Source organism: Corythoichthys intestinalis, chromosome 15 (assembly GCF_030265065.1).
Source record: "Corythoichthys intestinalis isolate RoL2023-P3 chromosome 15, ASM3026506v1, whole genome shotgun sequence".
NCBI classification, from domain to species: domain Eukaryota; kingdom Metazoa; phylum Chordata; class Actinopteri; order Syngnathiformes; family Syngnathidae; genus Corythoichthys; species Corythoichthys intestinalis.
Window position 1 is genome coordinate 8,235,421 of NC_080409.1, and position 23,366 is coordinate 8,258,786.

The 23,366-nt window shown below is 41.3% G+C and overlaps 1 protein-coding gene across 1 annotated transcript in view; it reads left to right on the plus strand.

Moving 5' to 3' along the window:
• The first annotated feature begins 228 nt into the window (after nucleotides 1–228).
• Nucleotides 229–23,366, plus strand: part of jade1 (jade family PHD finger 1) — a 104,875-nt gene continuing 81,737 nt past the window's right edge. The window contains exons 1-6 of the mRNA XM_057859055.1: nucleotides 229–389; nucleotides 5,954–6,036; nucleotides 6,115–6,182; nucleotides 7,256–7,601; nucleotides 8,096–8,307; nucleotides 8,403–8,570. Of these exons, the coding sequence (XP_057715038.1) occupies nucleotides 316–389; nucleotides 5,954–6,036; nucleotides 6,115–6,182; nucleotides 7,256–7,601; nucleotides 8,096–8,307; nucleotides 8,403–8,570 (951 nt within the window). The 5' untranslated portion in view covers nucleotides 229–315. The remainder of the gene's footprint in view (nucleotides 390–5,953; nucleotides 6,037–6,114; nucleotides 6,183–7,255; nucleotides 7,602–8,095; nucleotides 8,308–8,402; nucleotides 8,571–23,366) is intronic.

Here is a 23,366-nt window from a genome sequence, read left to right on the forward strand (position 1 = left end):
CATATGAGCGTAGTTTGTAGCAGCTGTCGGCTGCAGTCAGGTATTTTTACAAAATTGGGCAATAAAAAAAATTGTAAAATAAAAATTGGGCTACTTCAAAGTGCACGCTCCATGGATTATAAATGATAAATTTATCGAACGACGCAAAATGGCCGACAAGCGACAATGCTTGTCCCCGCTTGCTCACAGCGCAAACTTGTTATCTAGTTATATATTTCTATTATCTATGGGTTGCCTCTTCCAGGCCAGGTTCCGCCCCCTGAACTCCCCTCAACTCCTTCCGCGGCGTTCCGCCAGTATCGGCCCTGTTTGTGTATGTGGAATGCGGGTCAAACGGAACTTCGAGCCCAAACTGCGCCTCACCTCCAAGGCAAACGGCGGCTTGCACCGTACGTACCGACCGCACGACCACGCTACGCTCAGCCGCGCGCGTCGGGCTCCGGAAGCTTTTAAAAGGCGGCCAACGAGACACTTTTTGAGGCGGCGGTCGCTTCCACTAAGAGTACGCAACGTCGTCATTTTAAAATGGCGCCAAAGATTAACCTCGACCAGTGGCTCGCCTGCTTCGTGTGCCACATTGGAGTCAGCTGCCTAGCCAAAAAGTCGCGACAACCTCCAATTTAGTGCTCTACGTTTATCTTAAGCGACTCGTCCTAACCACCTTTCAAATGAAACATTTGGACGGATGAGAAACGGAGAAAAATTTAGAAAATGGCTTGGGAGTGTGCCCAAATAGTACTGCAAGCGTTAGCTTTAGCTCAATGTTAGCTACTGCCTAACGTAACTAACGCCGGTCTGCTAAAACGGTGAACACGGCACGTTGGCGAATTAACGTCGGGAAACGGCGGACTTTTTGCCAAGTACTTTGAACAATTTGTCATATTGTAGGTCTTTTAAGAGCACAAATGTCTTATAAACCCCCCTTGGTAATAATTTAATCTCAAACATTGGGCTGTTTTTTTCCTCTGAAACCTTGGAGCATCATTTTATTAGTAGTTTTTTTCCCCCAATTTGAGCTGAATATGAGACGAGCTTTAGCTTTGGTCAAAAGAAATTGCATTGTTTTACGTAATCTTTAAAGAGAAGTCCATTTGAAAAATATAACAATTTAAGCATTTTTGCATTCACAAATATTGTGGGGATCTCATACATGATTTTCCCGGTATAAGAACGAATCATTTGAATTATAAGATCAATTAAACAAGGGTGAAAGTGAAAATTGATTTGTAAGCAAGTATTTCTGATCGTGATCATGTTCCCCCGGCGACTTTGTGCAAAAACTAATGAATTGAACGATTGCAATGTGAAATTTACTGATCGAAGTCGAGTTGCCGGTTGATGGGTGGGCCCTTCATGTTTTGAAACGACACTGACAGCTTAGCATTGACCTAGTGCTAACAGCTAACCGCCACCTCGTCGTAAAACTAGCCTCGTGTGGTCAAAATACACAACAAAATGTCATTTTGTGCACCTGTCGTACACTTGCTTTAAAAGCGAATCCATTTATTTTGCGTGGTTATATCGAAAAGCGCCACGCTGACTGTCACCGTTAGCTTAGTCACCGAGGTTACGTGTTGCTATCGTAAGCTAGCCTCGTTTTCCAAGTTGGCGCCTCCATTTTTGTAGTCTTTACTCCTTGTTTGTGTTTGTTTACGCTTGAAATATTGTTTGCCAGCGTTAGCGGTTGCTACCTGTTGAGTTCTCACTCCTCGGATGTGTATATTGTCTTTTCCTGTAAAGTTTGACGAGTGTAGTCACTGCTAGGCTAACATTCATCATTCCTAATCGTAATTTCGACGTGTTTGATGTGAGGCAACATGTCGTCTTGTACACAGCGGGCGAATCCTTCGCACATAGCCTCTGGGGACATGTTTTATTTTCTAGCAGCGTCCGGTTGTCGTGACACGATTATCATCACGTAGCATGTGTGGCTTTGCACTGATGGACGATTAATGCATGGTAAACAAATGTATTTTGTGTACCGGTAGTAATATCAAGGGCGTAGGTTTGGTCTCAACATTGGTAGGGACGATATAACAGCTTAACCTACGTGTACTTTTTGGTGGGGACGGGACATTAATAAGACCAAACAGACTGGGTGAACGGGGGCTACATTTCTCACGAATATAAACCTAATTAATTGGTAGGCTAAATGATTAATGCAAATATGTGTTGACTTGTACTAACTTTCAAGTGGATTGGTTCAGGTGATACACCGTTTGATTCAAACCTATGTTTTCAAAAACTACTAAAGAAACTTTTTTTTTTAATTCCATTGTAAATGTCTGGATTTTATTAGCAAATTTAAATTGCAATGTTTGAAAACTAAATTATATCAACAAACACTTGGTAATAATCTCAACTATCCAGGAATGCAAAAAATAAACATTTGTGTTAAGACCACTCAACGTTGTCTGAATAAAGAAAATAAATATAACTGAAAAAAATTCTTAGTCAGGGAATAACAATAATACAAGTTTAGTAAGTAACGTTAACAGTAGAAAACACATACAGGAGTACACATCTCCTTAAGGAGTTTCCTTTTTGAAGTTTGCAGGTTAGCAAATTCACTCAGTTTAATGTTGTGCTAACTCTGAGGTCAGACTTTCGATAGCAAAATTAGTGGTGTGTTCCCCACCTACACAACATTGACGTCTTTTTACATACAGTGGCTGCTGCTGCTGCTGGTCAAAAAAAACTTCGAAGGGGGCTGAGGAGGCTTCATTGTTGTCGACATGTTGTATTTCTTTCAGGGTTGTGAGAGCTTTTGTTGATGGTGTCAAGTCATCAGCCAATCAAATGTGTGTTTGAGGGGGGGAAAATGCACTGGCAAGTCAAAAGATGTAAATGTACTGTAAGTCTGAACATAATGAAAATAATTCACTTAATAATGGTAGGGTCAGTTCTATCCTTACAACATATGGGAAGACATTCTAAATTACCCATATAACTGAAGTAACTATGAACACAAATAAGGTTACTTAAAAGTTGGGGGGGGGGGGCAATTTAAGCATTCTGAAAAGTTGGTAGTGTTATGTCCCTACCGTCCCTATGCAAACTTACGCCCTTGAGTAATATCTATTCGAATGACTAAAAACACATAGAAAACTAGCTCCAATAGAGTTGAGTTTTTATGCTAGGTGGGCCGGTCTAGATTGTAAATGTTTAGGACGGCTACATTTGAACCCTTTCATGCACCAATTATGACTTTTAAAAAATGTTTATTTTTTATTATTATTATTATTTTTTTTTACATTAATTTAGGAAAAGCGGTTTCAAATTTGCAGCCCGTGGGCCAATAGTGTCTCGTGGGACAGTATTTTGCAGCCCCCAATAGACATTCAATTGTGGTAATAGTGTTGTCGGTGATTGGGTTATTTAAAAAAAAAAAAAAAAAACATTTCAAATGAATGAATTGAATTACCGTAATTTCTGGACTATTGGGCGCCCCTGATTACAAGCCTCACCCAGTACATTTTCAAAGGAAAAAACATTTTGTACATACATAAGCCTCTCCTGGCTATAAGCCGCGTGTGCCCACTTAGTAACATGAAATATTGACAAAGAAATACACACAGTTTTCAAAACTTTAATAACACACCTTAACTTTTCGTTCCAAACAGCGCCAGCAAACACGGCAGTTATATAGCATCAGCATGGCGGTACAGCACAAATTGGGCTGGTTATTAAAAACATAAGTCTTTGTTAGCAATCTTAATCTTCCTCCTGTGCACTCAAACCATGGAAGTCTTCACCCTCAGTGTCGGATATGAAGACGCTCAGATACACTTCGCCACGCACCCACTCAGTCTCTCCTTCGCCATCACCTTCAACGTCTCCCATAATGAGGCAAATGCACTCCTGAGCCCGTGCTGTCCTCTTCGGCACGCAGCAGACTGGCCCCTCGAAACCCGTTGGTGATGGCGGACTTCTTTCACACTGCTTCACGCTGCCAGGCTCCCCCGGCATACCTGTGCAATAGCTGCTCTTCGCATGAGGCGAGTCTTGGCAAACGAGCTCTCGCCGCGAGTCAGCAAAACTTCCCATACAACTCGGATGGCCAATTAAATTTTTTCTAGCGTTCTCCATGATGCAAATCTGCCAATTCTACTCATGCACAAAGACGAGGGTCCGCCACCTCTAGTTATGCACAACGTACAAAGTTAAACCACCGGTCATAGTGCAAACAAGCGTCTTCCTGGACACTTATATTCCACGTGTCTCACTCCCACATTCCATGCTTGAGCGCCCCGGGTGGCCGTCAGAAAAATGCACAAATTGGCCGCATCATTGCACACGCCGCAGGATCCAAAGTGAGGGAAAAAAGTAGCGGCTTGTAGTCCGGAAATTACGGTATATACAGTGGTACTTCTACATACGAAGTTCGTTCGTTTCAGCACCTTTTTGTAAGTTGAAATGCTCGAAAAATTCTTGAATAATGCTGGTACTATTACAAATGCCAATTATACTTAGCAAAACAAATAAATTATAAATAAAAATCGGAATAATAATAATACTAATAATTCCTGTAATACTGCAACGAATCAGTTTCTAATGTGACGGGAGTTTTTTGCTGTACCTGAACGTGTGGTTGACGTGACAGAGACGGAGCGGTGCAGTTGAGAGTTTATTTTCACTTTTAATGTTTTGTTGAGAACCCAGTCAACTCCAGGGAATAGTATGCGTGTTGTGTTGGACAAGCTCTGAAATAAATGGAAAAAGCCTGATTAAACCGGCGAGTTCTTTGGCGATGTTACCACAATAATAATTGTTACCTTAACTAATAAAGACTGTCGAACGGAGTTCGGAGGAGGACCGTGGAGATCGATGACATTCTAAGGCTGTATTGTTGAGGCAGTTCATGCATGCGCACCCCACCCTCATATTTTTCTCATTTGCATCTGAACCAACCTTTTTGAAACTTGTGTTTTCCTCACAAGAAAATCCGCCGCGCTGTCATGTCGTATTTTGGACATGTCGTCGGATGTAGAAACAAAGGGCGAGTCAAAACTTTACGTTGGATGTCGAAAAGATCGTGTGTCGAAGCGATCGTATGTCGAGGTACCACTGTATATAGAGAAAAGTAATTATTTAAATAGTAATAATTACAAAATCATTAAAAAACGAGTAGTAACATATATCAATAACTCCAAATAAACTTAATTACAAAACTTAAAAAATAAGTAAGAAATTGACATCGATAACTAGAGGTGTGCGAAATTTCTGATTCTTAGATTATTCGTGATTCGGCTGTGTCAGATTCGAGAACGATTCACAAACATCCAAATTCCGATTATTGAAATATGTCAAGTATAGCGGAAGTAAAACGCACTCAGCACGCCGGCGCGGTCTTCGGGAGGCAATGAGGAACGGAGCAAGAGTAGCTAAACATCATGCTTGTCATTACCCGGCCCAAGTAGACAGAAGGGAAAGTTATGGAATAACGGTAGCAATTTTAACAACTTTAACGGTTGATTTACAACATTAAATGAATCAAATGTAGTTTAAAGCTGCTGATACAGAATGGAGATTTGAGCATATTATTTATTGTTTTGAACTGTTAACTTGATACTGAAATAGTCGTTTATTTAAGCCTGCGCGGCTTTTTTTTTTTTTTTTTTAACAGTTTTTGTAACTAATGTACAAAACATTAAAAGCAGCTAATGGGGGGGGGGGGGGGGGGGTCATCAATAATCTATTTATAATCGAATCGTAGCCTCTGAATCGTAATCGAATCGTTAGGTGCCCAAAGATTCCCACCGCTATCAATAACATTAAACAAAGCTTTTAATGTAGGCCATATTCAATTATATTTTTCATCATTTACCGCGGGCCGTAGTTTGGATGCCCCTGTTTTAAATGATCGAAAATAGTCACTCGCCATATAAAGGGTTTAATGAAGATAACCCAGCAAGTATTTGATCTTTTCAATTTGGTCTGTTTTTCTCCTCAGCGTGGTGAAGCGGGAGCTCCTCATGCGTGCCACCATGAAGAGAAGTCGACATCACAGCAGCAGTGACGACTCTGACAATGGCAGTAAGTTGTACGCCTAAATATGGAAGGAGAGGAGAGAAGAGGGGGTCACTGTGTGCTTAATTCCTTTTTCCCATTCAGGTAATTCCACCTGCTGGTCCCAGCATTCATCTCAGGCCAGGAGAGGAACCAGACAGAAACCTTCTGAGGTGCGTCAATATTTGAACAGTTCTCATAAATGAGCAGACGGTAGATAAGCGAGTGAGGAACGAGCGCGTGCGACCACTCTTATCTCGCATCCGCACCCCTTCCGGCCAATCAGATTAAAGCAAAACAAGGGCTCGCCGCTCGCCTATTGGAGGTCGGCAGCCCCTCCGTCACAGCTGACGGAACGTACCGACTTTCTCAATAAGAGGGGTGTTGCAACAACTGGCGCAAATGAATGGCACCCCTTCGGGTCCATTTTGCAGTAAATCGGGGTTGCGAGTCTCGTCATCACTTACAATTAATATTTCGAGCCCCCCATTTGAATCAACAAAAACAGTGAATATTCTCACGGGGGGAAATTTGTTAGTGCTCCATTTACACTGGTTGTCGGGAGACACCCCTCTGTTATGGAGAGAGTTAGTACGCTCCGTCAGCTGAGGGAGTTGGATACGGAAAAGCCGCGAGTGACGTCATGACTCGAAATTAATATCTCAAAAGCAATAGCAGCACAAACGAATATTTTTACAGCACAAATGAGGCATACACAATTGACACCATTTTTAACCAAAATGGGGTGCCGGTTAACCTAAGATTGACATATAAAAGAATTGTAAATATCTTTAAAAAAAAAAAAAAAAAAACAATAGCAGCACAAATTAAACATTTTCAACAGAAACGATGGACATCGTTTTTATATAAATTTTCGCCTGATGGCAACTTCACGGAGGTTCACTCGGCCGACAGCGATGTGGAAAGTGTACGCGACGGGGAAGAAAGTGTTTTCTCCTCGTTTTACCATGTCCTCGACCTACAACACCCGTGCCTCATATGCCATTTATTCCCCAGCCGGCACCATGGTTTTTGCTTAGCTAGCGCACCGGCTCGTCTGTGGTTTGCGTGCCGGCCGGGGGTGTCTTTGTCTTTTCCGGCCTTCTTTTTTTCACACGACGGCCCGAAGAAGAAAAAGGAAAAACCGCGGATGTCCAGTGGTCAAACGACCGGAGCATCAAATGAGCTAAATCCACAAAAAGGCGACGAGCACGCGTTTGACCTCGTTCGCCGGTTGTCTTCGCAGGTCTTCCGAACGGACCTGATCACCGCCATGAAGGTTCATGACTCGCAGCAGCTCAACCCGGAGGACTACTACGTCCTTGCCGACCCGTGGCGGCAGGAGTGGGAGAAGGGCGTCCAGGTGCCGGTCAGCCCGCGGTCTGTCCCGCGGCCTGCGGCTCGCCGGCTGGCCGACAAATGCGAGGAAGCGACGACCTTCATTCGGCCCAAGAAGCTGATATGCACGTCGGCCGCGCAGGTCCCAGGCTACGTTGACATCCGCACCCTGGCTGAGGGCGCCTGCCGGTATGACCTCAACGAACAGGACGTGGCCTGGCTGACAGTGGTCAATGAGGAATTCCTCAAGTTGGGTGAGTGACTTTGTCTCAAAAAAATAGGCTTTTCTATTCTAAATGAACAAAAACAAAGGGAATATTCTCACAAATGTATTTTGTTGTGATAAAAACATAAGCATTTTTCATGTTAAATTTTGATTATTTTCATTTATTTAATGTCCAGTTTCTTGGATAAAAACACCGTGAATATTGTCAATATATTTTTTTATGAAAAACATTTTTCAATCTTCCAAAATTTGTAATTTATATATTTTTTTATTTTCATTGTATTTTATTAAAAATATAACAAACTGCCCAATTTAATTGTGTGAATTGACAAAAAAACCAAAAACTAACCACTTTCCAAAATTGATATTCATTTATTAGTTTATTATTCATTTTTAATTTGAAATTTACATTTAAGGGGATTTTTTTTAGTAAAAAAACACAATTCACTGAGCAAGCCATGATAGCATACATTACAGTAACCAAGAGTAAATAGAAGCGGTTTTGTGTCCTTTTTTCATTAGCCCTCCCACCGTTGGACGAGGCGAGCGCGGAGCGCGCCCTGGAGGAGTTCGAGCGGCGCTGCTACGACAACATGACGCACGCCACGGAGACGGAGGAGGGCCTGGGCATCGAGTACGACGAGGACGTGGTCTGCGACGTCTGCCAGTCGCCCGATGGAGAGGACAACAACGAGATGGTCTTTTGTGACAAGTGCAACATCTGCGTCCATCAGGTGGCTTTTTTTTTTTCATTTTGGATTTTCCGTCATTTTTGCAATTTGGATGTACTTAGGGTTTTTTTTTTTTTTGCATACCAAAATAAATTCAGGCGTGCTACGGCATCCAGAAGGTCCCGAAGGGCAGCTGGCTGTGTCGGATCTGCGCGCTGGGAATCTTGCCCAAGTGCCAGTTGTGCCCCAAGAAGGGCGGCGCCATGAAGCCCACCCGCAGCGGAACCAAGTGGGTCCATGTCAGCTGCGCATTGTGGATCCCGGAGGTCAGTCCGCCTTCCCGCCTCCCAGCCACCCTTCATTTCATTCTTGCGCCAAAATAGGAGTTGGTGTTCCATTTTTGGGCCAAAGTGGACAAAACCTTCTCAGTACATTGTCAGTGGCCCTTTCATTTCCAATGTGCATTCAACTCCTGTTGATTTTCAACTCTAACCGAGAAGGGTCCAATACAAGCCAATCGCTAGGGATGTCATGATCACATATTTTTGCATATGATTCACCTGATTTTAAGAATCTGCCGATACATTCCCGAGAAAAGTGTTGTTCCAAATAAAGAAGGGGAAAAAAAAAGTTTTAAACACGTTACTGTCCCACCGGATTATTTTTAAAGGGTACCACAGATAGAAAGCTGTAGTTCTTAAAAGATAAATGTTAGTATGAGTTATGATAATTTGATATTAAAACCCCTCTAAATGTTTTAGTTAGGGCTGTCAAACGATTAAAATTTTTAATTGAGTTAATCACTGCTTAAAAATTATAATTAATCGCAATTCAAACTATAAGATATGCCATATTTTTCTGTAAATTATTGTTGGAATGGAAAGATAAGACACAAGACAGATATATACATTCAACATACTGTACATAAGTACTGTTTAAGACAATAAATCAACGAGATGGAATTAACATTAATATTTTGTTAAAGCGATTCATGGATAGAAAGACTTGTAGTTCTTAAAATATAAATGTTACTACAAGTTATACAAATTTTATATTAAAACCCCTCTTAGTGTTTTCGTTTTAATAAAATTTGTAAAGTTTTCAATCAAAAAATAAACTAGTAGCTCGCCATTGTTGATGTCAATAATTACACAATGTTCATGGTGCTGAAACCCATAAAATCAGTCGCACCCAAGCGCCAGCAGAGGGCGACAAAACACCAAAAAAAACACGAGTGGACATGACACTGCTTTCATTTTAATCTGTTTGAGCGGGGCATGTGCGTTAAATGTGTCAAATATTTTAACGTGATTAATTTTGAAAAATTAATTGCCGTGCATTAACGCGATAATTTTGACAGCCCTAGTTTTAATAACATTTGTAAAATTATTTTAACTATTAGGTCGCCATTGTTGTGGACGTCGCAGGGCGGTGACGTCACATGGACATGCTGTCGGACTTCCACCGTGTCACTCTTTAACAACATTAACATGTCCTTGGTTCTGCCCTTCCAATTTGAACCCGAGTGGAACATTAATGTGAAGGACAGCAAAAGGGAGTCGAATAGCGTTTCTGTCAAGTTTGCTAGTGACAGCACTCCCCTGTTCTAGTGACGAAAGTAGGAGAGTGTTTGAAGTCAAAAACTGTTTGTAGATCTTCACGGTAAACTATTGTGTGATCCAACTTATTCCAATATTATGATGGAGATAGTTAGCATTCAGAGCTGCCGTGTGCTTTACATATGATTAGTGAAACACAGCAGTTTTGATTATTTTGCTGATAACCCGGGGCCGTGCACTACCTGGACGTTTCACGGCTTCTAATGACGTCTTACCTTATGCTTGTCACATAAAAGCAGATGTCCAGATTGTTGATCATCCTGCCGGTTGCTTCCCGGTGAATAAGCAACACGTGAAAGGAATAAATGTATTAATGCCCAACAGATTATAATGACGCCTTATTTTGCACATTGAGATCTAAAAGGCAGAGAGAGGCGAGTGGACATAGGCGTTCATTGGACCATGCCGTTTATTGGCATAAGCTTGGGCAAATCCTTCACAACAAACAAGTATATTGTAGTGAAAATACAACTAAAATAATATTCCTATCTCTCAAAAAATGTTCACAAAAAGAAAAGCACTTCAATCCGTATTAAAGAGGCTCTATTCTCACACGGTTAAACAACAATGCAAAGAGAACTGGCATCCACAATCAAGATATGCAAAATACACATAAAACTTAATCAGACTTTGGGTAAAACTCTAAACATTGGATGGCAATATTTAGTCACAATATACAATCTATGATGCTGGGAGCCATTATCAGGAGTCATGTACGTTGTGAAGACACTCAAATGAACGTACAATGAACCGGCAGAAAAAAAAGAAAAAAGTCCCCGCACTACGGTGTCAGTCGAGGGACAAAATGCACTCGTTGGCTTGATTTCTAATTAATTTAGAACTTACCATTGACATCTTGTGATGTATTTAAATCACTACCTTAGGTAGTTAGAGTGACACTGGAAGTACAGCAGGAAACCCATGTGACATCACCTTCCGCGACGTCAACAACCATGGCGAGGTATTAGTTAATTTTTAGGGCCCGAGCACTAGACGTGCGAAGGCCCTATTGTTTTGCAAAGGATTATTATTATTATTATTATTATTATTAGGGCCCGAGCACTAAGCGTGCGAAGGCCCTATTGTTTTGCAAAGGATTATTTTTTTTTTTATTTTTTTATTTTTTATTTTTTTTCAGGGCAAATGAAAACGGCCAATTTGGAGGCCTGAACATGCACGAAAAGTCACCAAAATTTGCACATACGTCCGGAAAATTGTAAATTTCGATAATTTTGCAACGTTGCAAAAAAATATAACAAAATGGCTCAGTGGCGCCCCCTTGAAATTTTAAAATTGGCCTATAACATTAGGGTCTGTCAGCGTAGAGCAATGAAATTTGGGGGGTCTATACCTTGTCCAAAACCGCTCCAAAAAAGCATTTACACGCATATTCCAAACCCAACAGGAAATCGGTTATTTTGGATCAAATATGAAATTTTTATCGATTTACAGGGTGCACATTTGAGACCTTTTCGCCGAGGGAGTTACTTGGATCATCTTCAAAATTGGTGAGACTGTTCAGGAGACATATGAAATCTTAAGTTTTGAAAATGGTGCGTTTTCATTCACGGGTCTGACCTGGGCGTGGTGCCAAAGTCGACCATTTTTTCGGCAAAATGACAAATTCAGTAAATGACTTATAGTTCCTTGACACAACGTTCAATCTTTTTCATATTTGGCATGTATGTGTGGTATCCCACCCTTAACACGAGTGCATTGAAATATTACCCATTAGGTCTAGTGCCCCCTAGTGAGAACAGGAAATGCCTTTTTTTACGAGACAGGTTCCTCCTCCAAGGGAAAAAAATCTGTTGACCTCAAACCTGCATCAGGGGAGCCTTAAGACCTGTGTTCAGGTGCCTGATGAAAAATATTGAGGTTTTGTTGAGGCGGAGGGGTCCAAACAGGAAAGTGAAAATGAACGTCAACAATTTGTCACGCAAAAAACTTTGAACAGTCATAACTCGGCAGATATACAACATATCTGCGCCAAACTTCCCGTGTTTGTTGAGAGTCATACCCTGAAGGTTCTTGTAGGGGTCATTTGCATCAACTCTACAGTGCCAACTAGTGGCGACAGAAAGAAGTTTTAAAAAAGGCCTTTCCTATTGGGTTTTTTCAACATAGAGCAAGGAAATTTGGGGAGTAGATACCTTATGCAAAACTGCTCCAAAAAGTCTCTTGCACCCATTTTCCAAATCCAACAGGAAATCGGGTATTTTGGATCGAATGTGAAATTTTCATGGGTTCACAGTAGGAGTTTACATTTGGAGGCTTGAATATGCACAAAAACTCGTAAAAATTTGCACATACATGCGGCTTTAGATAACGTTCGATAATCTTGCAATGTTACGAAAAAATGTAGCAAAATGCCTCAGTGGCGCCCCCTTGAATTTTTCAAAAAGGCGTTTCCTATTAGGTTTTTTTGACAGAGAGTGATGAAATTTGGGGAGTCGATACCTTGTGCAAAACTGCTCCAAAAAGTCTCTTGCACCCGTATTCCAAATCCAACAGGAAATCGGGTATTTTGGATCGAATGTGAAATTTTTATCGGTTCACAGTAGGAGTTTACATTTGGAGGCTTGAACATGCACGAAAACTCACAAAAATTTGGACATACATGTGGCTTTGCATAACGTTCAATAATCTTGCAACGTTACGAAAACATGTAACAAAATGGCTCAGTGGCGCCCCCTTGAAATTTTCAAAAAGGCCTCTCCATTTAGGTTTTTTCAACGTAGAGGGATGAAATTCGGAGAGTCGATACCTTGTACAAAACTGCTCCAAAAAGTCTCTTGCATGCATATTCCAAACCCAACAGGAAATCGGGTATTTTGGATTGAATGTGAAATTTTTATCGATTTACAGTGTGCACATTTTACACCTTGGCACCTAGGGAATTAGTTTGATCATTCTCAAAATTGGCGAGACTGTTCATGAGGCATATGAAATCTTAAGTTATCAAAATGGTGTGTTTTCATTCACGGGCCTGACCTGGGCGGGGTGCCAAAGTCGGCCATTTTTTCGCCAAAACACCGAATTCGGAAAATGACTGATAACTCCCTCATACAACGTTCAATCTATTTTAAATCTGGCATGTGTGTGAGGTATACCAGCCTGAGCAGGACTGGATTGAAAATTTACCATTTGTGCTTGGCGCCTCCTAGTGGGAACAGGAAATGCCCTTTTTTTACGGGACACACTCCTCCTCTAAAGGGAAAAAATCAATCTACCTCAAAGCTGCATAAGGGAAGCCTTAAGACCTGTCTTCAGGTGCCTGATGAAAAATATTGAAGTTTCGTTGAAGCGGAGGGGTCCAAACAGGAAAGTGAAAATGACTGTCAACAATTTTTCTCTCCAAAAACTTTGAACAGTCATAACTCGGCAGATATACAACATATCTGCGCCAAACTTCCCGTGCTTGTTGAGAGTCATACCCTGAAGGGCCTTGTAGGGGTCATTTGCATCAAACCTACAGCGCCAACTAGTGGCGATAGAAAGTCACTCGTTTTTCCAATACATGTTCAGTTCTTTTCAGGTTGGTCATTGTAGTTTCAAGACCTATTAAAATACTTATTTACGGCCCATGTCCACGTGTCTCTGTCTGTTGCCGTGACGACCCTTTGTTCGCCATTTAAAGGAAATATTTTTTTTCAGAGACTCAGGCAGCTTATAGAGCCACAATATTTGGCACACTTGGTCGAATTGGCCCACTTAGAAGATTAGTTTTGGGTTTTGAATAAGGGCTTGGCTACACAGCTCAGTAGTGGCTCCTTTTTTGTAGTACTCTCTCCAATAGGGGTTTTTGCTACTTTCGAGCATCTTAGGTTCTAATGAGATGATTAGAGAGGAGGATCTGCCACCACCCTGACCTGCACACAGTCCGAGTTGCGTGACGTCCGAGTTGCGCTAGATTGCGAGGGCCCGTTCAGTCCTGCTTGCAGGCCTAGTTATTATTATTAGGGCCCGAGCACTAGACGTGCGAAGGCCCTATTGTTTTGCAAAGGATTATTATTATTATTAGGGCCCGAGCACTAGGCGTGCGAAGGCCCTATTGTAATGCAAAGGATTATTAGGGCCCGAGCACTAAGCGTGCGAAGGCCCTATTGTTTTGCAAAGGATTATTATTATTTTTTTTTTTTTTATTTTTATTTTTCAGGGCAAATGAAAACGGCCAATTTGGAGGCCTGAACATGCACGAAAAGTCACCAAAATTTGCACATACGTCCGGAAAATTGTAAATTTCGATAATTTTGCAACGTTGCAAAAAAATATAACAAAATGGCTCAGTGGCGCCCCCTTGAAATTTTAAAATTGGCCTATAACATTAGGGTCTGTCAGCGTAGAGCAATGAAATTTGGGGGGTCTATACCTTGTCCAAAACCGCTCCAAAAAAGCATTTACACGCATATTCCAAACCCAACAGGAAATCGGTTATTTTGGATCAAATATGAAATTTTTATCGATTTACAGGGTGCACATTTGAGACCTTTTCGCCGAGGGAGTTAGTTGGATCATCTTCAAAATTGGTGAGACTGTTCAGGAGACATATGAGATCTTAAGTTTCTAAAATGGTGTGTTTTCATTCACGGGTCTGACCTGGGCGTGGTGCCAAAGTCGGCCATTTTTTCGGCAAAACACCGAATTCAGTAAATGGCTAATAATTCCTTGACACAACTTTCAATCTTTTTCATATCTGCCATGTATATGCGGTATCCCACCCTTAACACGAGTGCATTGAAATATTACCCATTAGGTCTAGCGCCCCCTAGTGAGAACAGGAAATGCCTTTTTTTACGAGACAGGTTCCTCCTCCAAGGGAAAAAAATCTGTTGACCTCAAACCTGCATCAGGGGAGCCTTAAGACCTGTGTTCAGATGCCTGATGAAAAATATTGAGGTTTCGTTGAGGCGGAGGGGTCCAAACAGGAAAGTGAAAATGAACTTCAACAATTTGTCACGCAAAAAACTTTGAACAGTCATAACTCGGCAGATATACAACATATCTGCGCCAAACTTCCCGTGTTTGTTGAGAGTCATACCCTGAAGGTTCTTGTAGGGGTCATTTGCATCAACTCTACAGTGCCAACTAGTGGCGACAGAAAGAAGTTTTAAAAAAGGCCTTTCCTATTGGGTTTTTTCAACATAGAGCAAGGAAATTTGGGGAGTAGATACCTTATGCAAAACTGCTCCAAAAAGTCTCTTGCACCCATATTCCAAATCCAACAGGAAATCGGGTATTTTGGATCGAATGTGAAATTTTCATGGGTTCACAGTAGGAGTTTACATTTGGAGGCTTGAATATTCACAAAAACTCGTAAAAATTTGCACATACATGGGGCTTTAGATAACGTTCGATAATCTTGCAATGTTACGAAAAAAATGTAGCAAAATGCCTCAGTGGCGCCCCCTTGAATTTTTCAAAAAGGCGTTTCCTATTAGGTTTTTTTAACAGAGAGTGATGAAATTTGGGGAGTCGATACCTTGTGCAAAACTGCTCCAAAAAGTCTCTTGCACCCGTATTCCAAATCCAACAGGAAATCGGGTATTTTGGATCGAATGTGAAATTTTTATCGGTTCACAGTAGGAGTTTACATTTGGAGGCTTGAACATGCATAAAAACTCACCAAAATTTGCACATACATGCGGCTTTGGATAACGTTCGATAATCTTGCAACGTTACGAAAAAATTTAACAAAATGGCTCAGTGGCGCCCCCTTGAAATTTTCAAAAAGGTCTCTCCATTTAGGTTTTTCTAACATAGAGTGATGAAATTTGGAGAGTCAAAACTTTGTGCAAAACTGCTCCAAAAAGTCTCTTGCACACACATTCCAAATCCTACAGGAAATCGGGTATTTTGGATTGAATGTGAACTTTTTATCGATTTACAGTGTGCACATTTTACACCTTGGCACCTAGGGAATTAGTTTGATCATTCTCAAAATTGGTGAGACTGTTCATGAGGCATATGAAATCTTAAGTTATAAAAATGGTGTGTTTTCATTCATGGGCCTGACCTGGGCGGGGCGCCAAATTCTTCCATTTTTTCGCCAAAACACCGAATTCGGAAAATGACTGATAACTTCCTCATACAACGTTCAATCTATTTTAAATCTGGCATGTGTGTGAGGTATACCAGCCTGAGCAGGACTGGATTGAAAATTTACCATTTGTGCCTGGCGCCTCCTAGTGGGAACAGGAAATGCCCTTTTTTACGGGACACACTCCTCCTCTAAAGGGAAAAAATCAATCTACCTCAAACCTGCATAAGGGAAACCTTAAGACCTGTCTTCAGGTGCCTGATGAAAAATATTGAAGTTTCGTTGAAGCGGAGGGGTCCAAACAGGAAAGTGAAAATGACTGTCAACAATTTTTCTCTCCAAAAACTTTGAACAGTCATAACTCGGCAGATATACAAGATATCTGCGCCAAACTTCCCGTGCTTGTTGAGAGTCATACCCTGAAGGGCCTTGTAGGGGTCATTTGCATCAACCCTACAGCGCCAACTAGTGGCGATAGAAAGTCACTCGTTTTTCCAAAACATGTCCAGTTCTTTTCATGTTGGTCATTGTAGTTTCAAGACCTATTAAAATACTTTTTTACGGCCCATGTCCACGTGTCTCTGTCTGTTGCCGTGACGACCCTTTGTTCGCCATTTAAAGGAAATATTTTTTTTCAGAGACTCAGGGAGCTTATAGAGCCACAATAGTTGGCACACTTGGTCGAATTGGCCCAGTTAGAAGATTAATTTTGGTTTTGAATAAGGGCTTGGCTGCACAGCTCAGTAGTGGCTCCTTTTTTGTAGTACTCTCTCCAATAGGGGTTTTTATCTCTTGGGTGTGGGAATGTAAATAGGCGACTTTCGAGCATGTTAGGTTCTAATGAGATGATTAGAGAGGAGGATCTGCCACCACCCTGACCTGCACACAGTCCGAGTTGCGTGACGTCCGAGTTGCGCTAGATTGCGAGGGCCCGTTCAGTCCTGCTTGCAGGCCTAGTTATTATTAGGGCCCGAGCACTAGACGTGCGAAGGCCCTATTGTTTTGCAAAGGATTATTTTTATTTTTTTTATTTATTTTTTTTTTTTTCAGGGCAAATGAAAACGGCCAATTTGGAGGCCTGAACATGCACGAAAAGTCACCAAAATTTGCACATACGTCCGGAAAATTGTAAATTTCGATAATTTTGCAACGTTGCAAAAAAATATAACAAAATGGCTCAGTGGCGCCCCCTTGAAATTTTAAAATTGGCCTATAACATTAGGGTATGTCAGCGTAGAGCAATGAAATTTGGGGGGTCTATACCTTGTCCAAAACCGCTCCAAAAAAGCATTTACACGCATATTCCAAACCCAACAGGAAATCGGTTATTTTGGATCAAATATGAAATTTTTATCGATTCACAGGGTGCACATTTGAGACCTTTTCGCCGAGGGAGTTAGTTGGATCATCTTCAAAATTGGTGAGACTGTTCAGGAGACATATGAAATCTTAAGTTTTGAAAATGGTGTGTTTTCATTCACGGGTCTGACCTGGGCGTGGTGCCAAAGTCGACCATTTTTTCGGCAAAATGACAAATTCAGTAAATGACTAATAGTTCCTTGACACAACGTTCAATCTTTTTCATATTTGGCATGTATGTGTGGTATCCCACCCTTAACACGAGTGCATTGAAATATTACCCATTAGGTCTAGCGCCCCCTAGTGAGAACAGGAAATGCCTTTTTTTACGAGACAGGTTCCTCCTCCAAGGGAAAAAAATCTGTTGACCTCAAACCTGCATCAGGGGAGCCTTAAGACCTGTGTTCAGGTGCCTGATGAAAAATATTGAGGTTTCGTTGAGGCGGAGGGGTCCAAACAGGAAAGTGAAAATGAACGTCAACAATTTGTCACGCAAAAAACTTTGAACAGTCATAACTCGGCAGATATACAACATATCTGCGCCAAACTTTCCGTGTTTGTTGAGAGTCATACCCTGAAGGTTCTTGTAGGGGTCATTTGCATCAACTCTACAGTGCCAACTAGTGGCGACAGAAAGAAGTTTTAAAAAAGGCCTTTCCTATTGGGTTTTTTCAACATAGAGCAAGGAAATTTGGGGAGTAGATACCTTATGCAAAACTGCTCCAAAAAGTCTCTTGCACCCGTATTCCAAATCCAACAGGAAATCGGGTATTTTGGATCGAATGTGAAATTTTCATGGGTTCACAGTAGGAGTTTACATTTGGAGGCTTGAATATGCACAAAAACTCGTAAAAATTTGCACATACATGCGGCTTTGGATAACGTTCGATAATCTTGCAATGTTACGAAAAAATGTAACAAAATGCCTCAGTGGCGCCCCCTTGAATTTTTCAAAAAGGTGTTTCCTATTAGGTTTTTTTAACATAGAGTGATGAAATTTGGGGAGTCGATACCTTGTGCAAAACTGCTCCAAAAAGTCTCTTACACCCGTATTCCAAATCCAACAGGAAATCGGGTATTTTGGATCGAATGTGAAATTTTTATCGGTTCACAGTAGGAGTTTACATTTGGAGGCTTGAACATGCACGAAAACTCACAAAAATTTGGACATACATGTGGCTTTGGATAACGTTCAATAATCTTGCAACGTTACAAAAACATGTAACAAAATGGCTCAGTGGCGCCCCCTTGAAATTTTCAAAAAGGCCTCTCCATTTAGGTTTTTTCAACGTAGAGGGATGAAATTCGGAGAGTTGATACCTTGTACAAAACTGCTCCAAAAAGTCTCTTGCATGCATATTCCAAACCCAACAGGAAATCGGGTATTTTGCATTGAATGTGAAATTTTTATCGATTTACAGTGTGCGCATTTTACACCTTGGCACCTAGGGAATTAGTTTGATCATTCTCAAAATTGGCGAGACTGTTCATGAGGCATATTAAATCTTAAGTTATCAAAATGGTGTGTTTTCATTCACGGGCCTGACCTGGGCGGGGTGCCAAAGTCGGCCATTTTTTCGCCAAAACACCGAATTCGGAAAATGACTGATAACTCCCTCATACAACGTTCAATCTATTTTAAATCTGGCATGTGTGTGAGGTATACCAGCCTGAGCAGGACTGGATTGAAAATTTACCATTTGTGCTTGGCGCCTCCTAGTGGGAACAGGAAATGCCCTTTTTTTACGGGACACACTCCTCCTCTAAAGGGAAAAAATCAATCTACCTCAAAGCTGCATAAGGGAAGCCTTAAGACCTGTCTTCAGGTGCCTGATAAAAAATATTGAAGTTTCGTTGAAGCGGAGGGGTCCAAACAGGAAAGTGAAAATGACTGTCAACAATTTTTCTCTCCAAAAACTTTGAACAGTCATAACTCGGCAGATATACAACATATCTGCGCCAAACTTCCCGTGCTTGTTGAGAGTCATACCCTGAAGGGCCTTGTAGGGGTCATTTGCATCAACCCTACAGCGCCAACTAGTGGCAATAGAAAGTCACTCGTTTTTCCAATACATGTCCAGTTCTTTTCAGGTTGGTCATTGTAGTTTCAAGACCTATTAAAATACTTATTTACGGCCCATGTCCACGTGTCTCTGTCTGTTGCCGTGACGACCCTTTATTCGCCATTTAAAGGAAATACTTTTTTTCAGAGACTCAGGCAGCTTATAGAGCCACAATATTTGGCACACTTGGTCGAATTGGCCCAGTTAGAATATTAATTTTGGTTTTGAATAAGTGCTTGGCTGCACAGCTCAGTAGTACCTCCTTTTTTGTAGTACTCTCTCCACTAGGTTTTTTTTTTATCTGTTAGGTGTGTGAATGTAAAGAGGCGACTTTCGAGTTTGTTAGGTTCTAATGAGATGATTAGAGAGGAGGATCTGCCACCACCCTGACCTGCACACAGTCCGAGTTGCGCTAGATTGCGAGGGCCCGTTCAGTCCTGCTTGCAGGCCTAGTTATTATTCTTCTTTCTTCATGGCAAATGAAAATGGCCAATTTGGAGGCCTGAACATGCACGAAAAGTCACCAAAATTTGCACATACGTGCAGATTCGCGTAAAATTTGATAATCTTGCGTCGTTTTGAAAAAACTTTTAAAAATGGCTCAGTGGCGCCCCCTTGACCCTTAAAATTTTCAAAAAGGCCTCTCCTCTCAGGTTTTCAACGTAGAGCGATGAAATTTGGGGAGTAGATACCTTATGCCTAACTGTTCAAAAAAGCCTCTTGCACCCATATTCCAAATCCGACAGGAAATCGGATATTTTGGATCAAATATGAAATTTTTTCGGTTCACAGTTGGAGTTTACGTTTGGAGGCCTGAACATGCACGAAAACTCACCAAAATTTGCACATACATGCAACTTTGCGTAAATTTTGATAATCTACAAAAAAATTTAACAAAATCGCTCAGTGGCGCCCCCTTGAAATTTTCAAAAAGGCCTTTCCTATTAGGTTTTTTCAACGTAGAATGATGAAATTTGGTGAGTCGATACATTGCGTAAAACTGCTCCAAAAAGTCTCTTGCACCTATATTCCAAATCCAACAGGAAGTCGGAAATTTTGGATCAAATGCGAAATTTTATCGATTTACATTTGAGACCTTGTCGCTGAAGAAAATAGTTGGATCGTCTTCAAAATTGGTCAGACTATACAGGAGACATATGAGATCTTAAGTTTTCAAAATGGTGAGTTTTCATCCAAGGGTCTGGCCTGGGCGTAGTCCCAAAGTTGGCCATTTTTGGGCAAAACACCAAATTCAGAAAATGATTAAAAACTCCGTGATACAACGTTCAATCTTTTTCATTTCTAGCAAGTATATGAGATATCCCAGCCTGAACACGACTGCATTTAAATTTTACCCATTAGGCTTGGCGCCCCCTAGTGGGAACAGGAAATGGCCTTCTTTACGAGACAGGCTCCTCCTCCAAGGGAAAAAAATCTATTGACCTCAAACCTGTTTCAGGGGAGCCTCAAGACATGTGTTCAGGTGCCTAATGAAAAATATTGAGGTTTTGTAGAAGCGGAGAGGTACAAACTGGAAGTGAAAATGACCGTCAACAATTTGTCTCGCCAAAAACTTTGAACAGTCATAACTCGGCAGATATACAACATATCTGCGCCAAACTTCCCGTGTTTGTTGAGAGTCATACCCTGAAGGTTCGTGTAGGGGTCATTTGCATCAACTCTACAGTGCCAACTAGTGGCGACAGAAAGAAGTTTTAAAAAAGGCCTTTCCTATTGGGTTTTTCCAACATAGAGTGAGGAAATTTGGGGAGTTGATACCTTGTGCAAAACTGCTCCAAAAAGTCTCTTGCACCCATTTTCCAAATCCAACAGGAAATCGGGTATTTTGGATCAAATGTGAAATTTTTATCGGTTAACAGTAGGAGTTTACATTTGGAGGATTGAACATGCACGAAAACTCACAAAAATTTCGACATACATGCGGCTTTGCATAACGTTCAATAATCTTGCAACGTTACGAAAAAATGTAACAAAATGGCTCAGTGGCGCCCCCTTGAAATTTTCAAAAAGGCCTCTCCATTTAGGTTTTTTCAACGTAGATGGATGAAATTCGGAGAGTCAATACCTTGTACAAAACTGCTCCAAAAAGTCTCTTGCATGCGTATTCCAAACCCAACAGGAAATCGGGTATTTTGGATTGAATGTGAATTTTTTATCGATTTACAGTGTGCACATTTTACACCTTGGCACCTAGGGAATTAGTTTGATCATTCTCAAAATTGGCGAGACTGTTCATGAGGCATATGAAATCTTAAGTTATCAAAATGGTGTGTTTTCATTCACGGGCCTGACCTGGGCGGGGTGCCAAAGTCGGCCATTTTTTCGCCAAAACACCGAATTCGGAAAATGACTGATAACTCCCTCATACAACGTTCAATCTATTTTAAATCTGCCATGTGTGTGAGGTATACCAGCCTGAGCACGACTGGATTGAAAATTTACCATTTGTGCCTGGCGCCTCCTAGTGGGAACAGGAAATGCCCTTTTTTACGGTGACACACTCCTCCTCCGAGGGAAAAAATTAATCGACCTCAAACCTGCATAAGGGAAGCCTTAAGACCTGTCTTCAGGTGCCTGATGAAAAATATTGAAGTTTCGTTGAAGCGGAGGGGTCCAAACAGGAAAGTGAAAATGACTGTCAATAATTTTTCTCTCCAAAAATTTTGAACAGTCATAACTCGGCAGATATACAACATATCTGCGGCAAACTTCCCGTGCTTGTTGAGAGTCATACCCTGAAGGGCCTTGTAGGGGTCATTTGCATCAAACCTACAGCGCCAACTAGTGGCAATAGAAAGTCACTCGTTTTTCCAATACATGTTCAGTTCTTTTCAGGTTGGTCATTGTAGTTTCAAGACCTATTAAAATACTTATTTACGGCCCATGTCCACGTGTCTCTGTCTGTTGCCGTGACGACCCTTTGTTCGCCATTTAAAGGAAATATTTTTTTTCAGAGACTCAGGCAGCTTATAGAGCCACAGTATTTGGCACACTTGGTCGAATTGGCCGAGTTAGAAGATTAATTTTGGGTTTTGAATAAGGGCTTGGCTGCACAGCTCAGTAGTGGCTCCTTTTTTGTAGTACTCTCTCCAATAGGGGTTTTTATCTCTTGGGTGTGGGAATGTAAATAGGCGACTTTCGAGCATGTTAGGTTCTAATGAGATAATTAGAGAGGAGGATCTGCCACCAGCCTGACCTGCACACAGTCCGAGTTGCGTGACGTCCGAGTTGCGCTAGATTGCGAGGGCCCGTTCAGTCCTGCTTGCAGGCCTAGTTATTATTATTAGGGCCCGAGCACTAAGCGTGCGAAGGCCCTATTGTTTTGCAAAGGATTATTTTTTTTTTTATTATTATTATTATTATTTTTTTTATTCAGGGCAAATGAAAACGGCCAATTTGGAGGCCTCAGCATGCACGAAAAGTCACCAAAATTTGCACATACGTCCGGAAAATTGTAAATTTCGATAATTTTGCAACGTTGCAAAAAAATATAACAAAATGGCTCAGTGGCGCCCCCTTGAAATTTTAAAATTGGCCTATAACATTAGGGTCTGTCAGCGTAGAGCAATGAAATTTGGGGGGTCTATACCTTGTCCAAAACCGCTCCAAAAAAGCATTTACATGCATATTCCAAACCCAACAGGAAATCGGTTATTTTGGATCAAATATGAAATTTTTATCGATTTACAGGGTGCACATTTGAGACCTTTTCGCCGAGGGAGTTAGTTGGATCATCTTCAAAATTGGTGAGACTGTTCAGGAGACATATGAAATCTTAAGTTTTGAAAATGGTGCGTTTTCATTCACGGGTCTGACCTGGGCGTGGTGCCAAAGTCGACCATTTTTTCGGCAAAATGACAAATTCAGTAAATGACTTATAGTTCCTTGACACAACGTTCAATCTTTTTCATATTTGGCATGTATGTGTGGTATCCCACCCTTAACACGAGTGCATTGAAATATTACCCATTAGGTCTAGCGCCCCCTAGTGAGAACAGGAAATGCCTTTTTTTACGAGAC